The 8,183-nt window shown below is 36.6% G+C and overlaps 1 protein-coding gene across 1 annotated transcript; it reads left to right on the top strand.

Annotated features, from left to right (window-relative positions):
• The first annotated feature begins 4,799 nt into the window (after positions 1–4,799).
• LOC103439408 (cytochrome P450 78A9) lies at positions 4,800–6,518 on the top strand. The gene is given in 2 exon segments (XM_008377977.3): positions 4,800–5,792; positions 5,883–6,518. Coding segments are annotated over 2 exon segments (1,629 nt in total).
• The last annotated feature ends 1,665 nt before the right edge of the window (positions 6,519–8,183 follow it).

The raw sequence follows: 8,183 nt of genomic DNA, 5'->3' as shown, positions 1-8,183 counted from the left end.
CTAATAACCTAGCTACAACGAAGAAATGACTTCAAATAATTTGTATACTCGAAAAGAAAAAATTAACAACCTATTTTTTCTTTCCAGTTTTATTTTTACAATTTTTTTAATATACAAACGATATTGCAAGAATAATGCAACACAAGCCCTCGAGTGTGTTAGTACCAGCCCTTAACTATTTAAGGAAGAACAAGCTCGATCATGTTGAGATATATACATATATAGTTATTTATATTAGTTATGCTTTCGATGTATAATTATGTTCTTTTAAGTATTCTTATCAATTTTTACAGAAGGAAAAGGGAATTTTTAACAATTAGTGTTCAATTTCAAGTGATTTGAATTCAAGTTAATGTATAGTGCAACTGCTTAATCATCAAAAATATAAGCTTGTCATTTTTAAATTATAACGTATTTTCACCTTAAATTATGATATTTGCTAGGGCATCAGTAATGTTTCTAACCACCCCCCCCCCCACCAAAAAAACTCCAATAAGGAGCAGCCATGTCAAGGTGACTCATGGCTACTGCATGCACCGGTCACGTGTCAACAAAAACAACCCCCTTAACATAATCCAGATATTATTATATCTCAATCGAGCGATCTTTTCACAATTCCGCGCAGAACACTGCATCAGACCAGAAGAGAAGCCGTGCATGAGCCACCGAGTGCATGCATCCGTCGTAGCCTAGAGTTTTTCTAGAATGCATTGGCATTCATGTGCGTCTTATAAAAAGGTAATGCTAGGAGGGTTAAATTTATAAATTAAATGATGTGTTATCAATAAGAATGAACACGTTTATCAATGCTTAAACAGGCCTGGCCCAAGCATAGTGCGGGCAGGGCGACCGTCCAGGGCCTAAAAAAATTAGGGGCACCAAAATTATTAGAGTGATATATTTATATATGTTTTTATAAAAGTATAAATTTATAAAATTTGGTTTAGTGACAAAGAAATTTAACTAAAACTAGTGGTTTTGTTGTTTAATATTAATGAGGATGAGATCTTAGGTTCAAAACACCATGTGTGTTTATTTATATTCCAAAGTTTACAAATTTCTTTTTATAACAATATATATTTATAAAATTTGGCTAAATGATCAAGAAGTTTAATTAGAAGCAATAGTTTTTGTTGTTTAAAATTAACGAGAGGTCATAAGTTCCAAATGCTATGTGCATGTTTATTTTTTTCAATTTTTACAAATTTTTGTTTAGTTGTTAATTTATTTACTAGCTAGTAGCTATGTAGGTTGCTATTTTTAAATATTCGTTCAAATTCAAGTCTAATCTTCAACAAACAGTAACGCGTAGGCTAAATTTTTAGACCAAATTTGCAAATAATATTACGTGTCATCAAAATGTTTAATTTAGTATTCATTCATTACTTATACATATCCTTAAAGACTCGAAAACATTATTATTTTTTTGGTCTTATATTGACAAGGTTAGTAAATAAGAAAAAATACCTCACGATATATACAAAAACACTTTAAAAGTTCAGATGGAAAACAAAACTCATAATCTATCTACTTGTAAGCCCGAAGTTTTTTTGTTTTCTTCTCTCGATACAAAATAAATTAGTTATTCTGTGTTTCTAAATTATTAAGTGTGAAGTGTTTTTCTAAATATAATTTTATCGGTATCTTACTTGTGAAAACAAATAAATTTTTTTATATGAAATGAGGGTACAATTTTTGGCATCGTCCCAGGCCTAAAAAAATCTTTGGACCGGCCATGCGCCTAAGTAATAAACCAATCATTAATTTTTATGTCATTTAGTTTTCAAAATTTAGTCTACAAATTTAGTCTCCATAGCATTACTCATTGGTATTACCCAACAACGCCCGAAAAGCTGCCATGTGTCCGGGTGGGCAACCTGAAACTGGAGAAATTTTTAGTTGTGACCGAAACACAAATGGTACACTACGTGTTTTAATAGGAATGATGAGAAATTTTATTTTTTAAGTTATTAACTTTTTAGTACACATATCACACCATTTATTTAGTGACACGTTGTGTACCACCCTGTGTACCGATCACACTAAAAAATCTTTCCTGAAACTGCGGCTGCCATGCTTGATTGTCGAGGCCCCTCCAACACCTTCTACGATAGACTTTTCATGTCCAAATAAATTTCAGCACAGGTGTTTTTTTATTTGCCCTTTTAAATTGACGCGAAACTGTTGTTTCATTTAAAAATTATTTGAGATATTTCTGGTGGATTATATTAGATTTAATTGGTATTTTAAGGTTTCATTATTGTTTAATGTTTTTCCAGCTTTTTTTTTTTTTTTTAAAGTTTATTTTAGCAATTGTTAGGCAATTTGTCAAAGGGGTAAAAAAGGTTTATGCAAACAATTGTTGAGCAATTCCCCCAAAAGTAAAAGCGAGGGATAAAAAGATTACGAACGCCTTCCAATTGGTTGCTCTTTTTGTATTTCCAGCCGACAATACAAAACCTGGCCAGGTCATGGAGCGTGCTCTTCACGGCCAGGGATCTGCTGTCTCCAATTTCATGTCTTTTTATTAGTTTTTTAACATGTGTCTCCTCACTTGACTCTAAAATTAACACCGTTGACAATTTATATATAACTATATTAAAAAAAAAAACTAAAGAATTGCAGAAATTGCCATTCACGCCCAAATCCCCTGCGACCGGGCCTCTTCTCCTCCATCAGGCCGTTCACGCCCAAATCGCAGTTCAATCAGCTCTTCGTATTAATAAGTAAATGGCAGCAAATCGATTTTTAATCCTTCTATGGCTGCAAATTGATGTTTAATCATTCTATGGCAGCAAATCATTGTTTAATTGTTTAATGGGGAGTCCTAATTAGTTCACCCCCAAGTGTTATCCTATATGGCAGCAAATTGACCTCCAATCGCAGCCGCGATTTGAAGCGGTTTGAGAAGAATCCCGGACAAGATTAAGACATTGAAGGTGGTTGTGCAAGGGAAGGAAAAGGTTCTGAAAATCAGGGGCTTTGACAACGACGGTGAGGACGAGGAGGCAGACTTTATTTGACTGTTCGTTTTTGGGTGTGGTTGTCGGTGTTTATTTGACTGTTCATGTTTTTTTTTTTTTGGTTTTTTTTTTCAATTAGTTATATATAATAATTAACTATGTTAATTTCACAGTTAAGTGGAGACACATTCAAAAAACTAATAAAGAGACACCAAGGAGACATGAAATTGGGAACAGCAGATCCTTGGCCACTCTTCACAGGCCCACCCCAAAATACTGTCGCGCACATATTGCAGCGTGTCTCTCAAATATTTTCATTACGGAAAAATGGTAGGTTTAACTTCATAATCGATTAATAATAATATGGTTTAAATTCATTTTTTATTAGAATTGAATTTAACACTTCTTACTTACAAAAAAAAATAATAATATAAATAACATCTTTCAGTTATAAACTTCTACTCTCCCCACTCTTAACGGTTTCTCAATTTCCTATTTCCTTGTTTAATATTTTAAGAAAATTATTTGAGTTCATATGATCTCATTCTACACTTAAATTATTTCTAACTCTATCTCTTTAAATTCAATGTTACTACCTAAATTACTACCAATTCAATATGTACATTTATCTTACACCCATTTAAAAAATAAAATCTCAACATCAAGGCATACGTTCCCTCCTTCCAATAGGTAGGTAGTCTTTCCCTTTGATTCTTCATGATTTAATAGAAATACAAATTGAAATCGAACTTAATAAGAATTGGTGAGAACTAATTTATCGTTTGAGTTTACGGGAGGATGACAAAAGGATGCTGGCAACACTAGAACACTTGTTTTGGATGGAGTCTCCATCACCCTCTACACAAAGGGGGTGTTGGGAGTGTCCACAAAATGCAGTGGTACAAGGCCTGAATTTATGGGGGGCCCACAAATTTTTAATCCTCCTATAAATTACAAATGAGTATAAATTTTTTAGTAAAAAAAATTTAATTGAAAAGAAAAATCATCATCATATGATTTCTTTATTACAATTGATTAAGTGGAGCTTATATATATATATATATATATTAAAAAAAAAAAAGGGACAACTGATGGCAAGCCACGGTTATCTACTTCTTCAGGGCCCGAAAAGGATATGGGGAATTTCACCTTACCCGTGACCACAATCAAGCCACTGTTATACTTAATATATTATTTTTTTTCACTTTTCTATTAATAAAAAATTGTGTATTACATTTTTCCACTTTTCTGTAGCAATAAAAAACTAACTTGTGTATTATTTTCTTCCACAAACACAAGAGTGCTATAGTATCTCTCTTTTAGTTCAGGTCATTTTTTCGTGATTGAACCCTAAATCATGATTATACAATTGGGTAAAAAATACATTTCACATTTAATGTTTAAATTGGGTGGGTGCTAAGTGAGGTTATATGGGTTCAAATAAAAGTTCTTAAGATTTTATTGTAAAAAGCAACTAGTACAAAATTTAGGAATATTAAGTGAGAGATTTCAGGTTTGATTAACACGTACGGACGACAAGAAAGTTTGATATATGTGTCAAGACCAAAACTTAGTTATGACGAACCCATTAGGTAATTTGTTTGTAGCAGAATATCATTGTATCTAATAAAAAAAAAACAGAAATTCATACTCCAAAGCCATACAAAAATATGCACCATATCTTCCCCTATATATACCCCATCATCAGCCAGTGTTTGGTTCAAACTCAAAAGCCACTCCTCATTTCCTTCTTTTTTTCTCACTGCAAAAGGAAGCCAACCCTACTCTCTCTCCCTCTCTCTCTCTCTCTCTCTCTCTCTCAGACTATTAGTCGCCATGAAAACAGAGATAGAGATAGAAAGGCTATGGGTATTTGCCCTGACTGCCAAATGCAGAGCTTTCTTTCCTGAAAGCATTGCATGCATGCTTCTCATCGTTTCCCTCACATGGCTTCTCATCTCCTTAATTTACTGGTCTCACCCGGGAGGCCCAGCCTAAGGCCGCAACATCAAAATAATCGGTCCCTTTTCCAAAAGGCCCACAATTCCGGGGCCCAGAGGCCTGCCTCTCATAGGCAGCATGTCCCTAATGACCTCCCTGGCCCATTGCAAAATCGCCTCCGCTGCCCAATCCCTCCACGCCACGCGACTCATGGCCTTCAGCCTCGGCCAAACCAGAGTCATCGTCACGTGCCACCCCGACGTCGCCAGAGAAATCCTCAACAGTTCCGTCTTCGCCGACCACCCCGTCAAGGAATCCGCCTACTCCCTCATGTTCAACCGGGCCATCGGGTTCGCCCCCAACGGCGTCTACTAGCGGACCCTCAGGTGTATCTCCGCCGCCCACCTCTTCTCCCCCAAGAAAATCAAGGCCGCTGAGGCCCAGAGAAGGGACATAGCTTCTCAAATGACGGTAATGTTCGAGACCCACGAGGAGAAATTGGCCGTTTGTAATGTGATCAAGTGGGCGTCGCTGAACAACATGATGTGCTTTGTTTTTGGCCGGAAGTACGAGCTCGAAGTCGGTGCTGCCGTGGACAGTGAAGTCGAAGAGCTCAAAGGGTTGGTAGACGAAGGCTACGATTTGTTGGGTATGTTAAATTGGTCCAATCATCTTCCCTGGTTGGCCGATTTTGATGCCCAGAAAATCCGGTTCAGATGCTCCAATCTCGTCCCCAAAGTGAACCGTTTCATCTCAAGAATCATTTCCAAGCACCGAACCGGTCTGAAATTCGAAAAAGATGAAAAGGCCCCTAACTTTGTCGACGTTCTTATTTCCCTCCAAGGAATCGATAAGTTGTCCGACACCGATATGATCGTCGTCCTTTGGGTAAGAATTTAAACCGCTATCTCTAGATATTTTTTACTCAGATTTTAAATAAAATCTTCTCGTCTCTAAACGACTTCGTTTGTTGTATAGGAAATGATATTTAGAGGGACGAACACCGTGGCGGTTCTGATCGAGTGGATTCTAGCAAGGATGGTACTGCACCCTGTTGTTCAATCGACGATCCATGATGAGCTAGATAAAGTGGTTGGAAGGTAGCGAGCCGTCGAGGAGACGGATATCTCCCCGCTGGTGTATCTAACGGCTGTGGTAAAAGAGGTCTTGAGGATGCACCCACCGGGCCCACTTTTATCTTGGGCCCGCCTGGCGATCACTGATACAATGATTGATGGATATCATGTGCCCGCAGGGACCACAACCATGGTGAATATGTGGGAAATCTCTCGGGACCTAGAGTTTTGGCCGGACCCACTACAGTTTAAGCCCGAGAGGTTTATGCCTCGGGAGGGAGAACATGAGTTTTTGGTTTTCGGGTCGGATCTTAGGCTTGCGCCGTTTGGGTCGGGTAGGCAGACTTGCCCGGGAAAGGCTATGGGATTGACCACGGTGACGTTTTGGGTGGCGTCGCTTTTACACGAGTATGAGTGGCAGCCGTCGGATGGGAATACCGTGGACTTATCGGAGGTTCTAAGGCTGTCATGTGAGATGGCTAGCCCTCTGGTTGCTAAAGTGCGCCCAAGGCGTAGTAGGGTAACCATAACTCACTAAGGTTTTAGCAGTAGCAGAAAAAAAAAAAAAAAAAAAAAAGAGCAAGCAAAAATGAATGCATGTAAAAACATACACCCTTTACATCTTTGGACTTGTGTCTAGGTCTGTTACTATCTTGGATGCCAAGGTACCTTAAATCTTAAGTAATGTAAGTAATGGTGGAAATCAATACAAGTTTTAGTTTCCTAAAGACCTGCATTTACATGCATGCATTCGAGCATTTGGTAATTTAAACTGAACAAAGTAGCCATTCATAGTCGACATGACATAACTTAGAATATTACAAGAGCTTCACGTCTCATGCGAGAGAGTTCTAAATATGCGAAGGTAACTTCTATTAGAAGCAAATATATAATGATATTCAAACATTTGGTCATGGAAAACCTTGGTTCAAAGAGACTATTTCTAGAGTTCAAAACCTAATTGGTATTTCTTTAAGCCTCAAACGCTATATAGTTCGAAACCAATCGCTTAGTTCTACATATTGACATATCTAACAATATTATAAGAACATCACATCTCATTCTCATTCTAAGAGAAAGAGTTGGAAAATGCGAAACTAACAATAATTTCTTTCTATTACTAGCAAATTAAATGATATTCAAACAATGGTTACGTTAGTGGAAGAACTTGGTTCAAAGAGACTATTTCTAGAGTTGAAACCTAATTGATATTTCTTCGAGCATATCTAATACATGCAAACTAGCTTATGCAAAAGTGTTATTTAGCCTCAATTGAAAAGATTCAATTTCTAATGAGACATATCAAGCCTAGGATAAAATAACCCATGACTCCCCAAGGGGCTAGTTTAGTCTTGGTTCTTACCCAAGGCTCTTGAAGGATCGATCAACTAGGAAATTTTCAATGGAGAGGGCTAAAAGTCTAATTAAAAGTTAAAAAAAATAATGACCTGATTTGTCCAAAAACTCATCTCCAATCGATGACTGTGCTATAATTCTATAGAGCTCACTAGACCATTATTTGACTAAAGGCGCACCAGGCTGGGCAAATGTGGCCCCCTTCTTATCCCATTTTTGAGGTCCAACTCATCAGTTGCAATAATTGCATTAAATTCAACGGCTAGACTTGAAAACATCCAACTTTAGTTTAATTAAATTAACCAACATATTTAAAGTATAAACTTAAAACTAATAAATTATTGAGGGGGCTATGTTTAATCCATTTGGTTGAAGATGATATATGAGTATCGCTTGACATTGTTCATTTAAAAATAATTCTTTGCAGGACTATAATTCTAAACAAGGCTATGTTTAGCCCTTTTGGTTAGATATGACCGTAGAAAGAAATTGGTAGCCAATAAAAACTAGTCACCTAACACTTTTTAGCTCATTACCTCTCATACTATTGAAAAAACAAAATTTTGAAAGGGCTAAATCACATGAATAATGGTATTTTGAAAGGCCAACTAAAGCCCCTAGCCCCTAACTCTTGCCCTTTCGACTAATGACTCAACCATCATATAGTTCGAAATCAATGGATTATTGTATATATTTTCTGAGAAATGTTCATATATTAGGACTGGTGACTTTTTTTCGGTGAATGAGTCAACACTCAAACAACAATTAATTAATTAAATCACAATCAAAGAATGATAATGACCCTTAATTTTATTTCCTATGTATATATGTGTGTGAGAGGTAAGCA

This window comes from Malus domestica, chromosome 07 (assembly GCF_042453785.1).
Source record: "Malus domestica chromosome 07, GDT2T_hap1".
NCBI lineage: Eukaryota > Viridiplantae > Streptophyta > Magnoliopsida > Rosales > Rosaceae > Malus > Malus domestica.
This window is presented reverse-complemented; position numbering and strand designations above follow the sequence as displayed.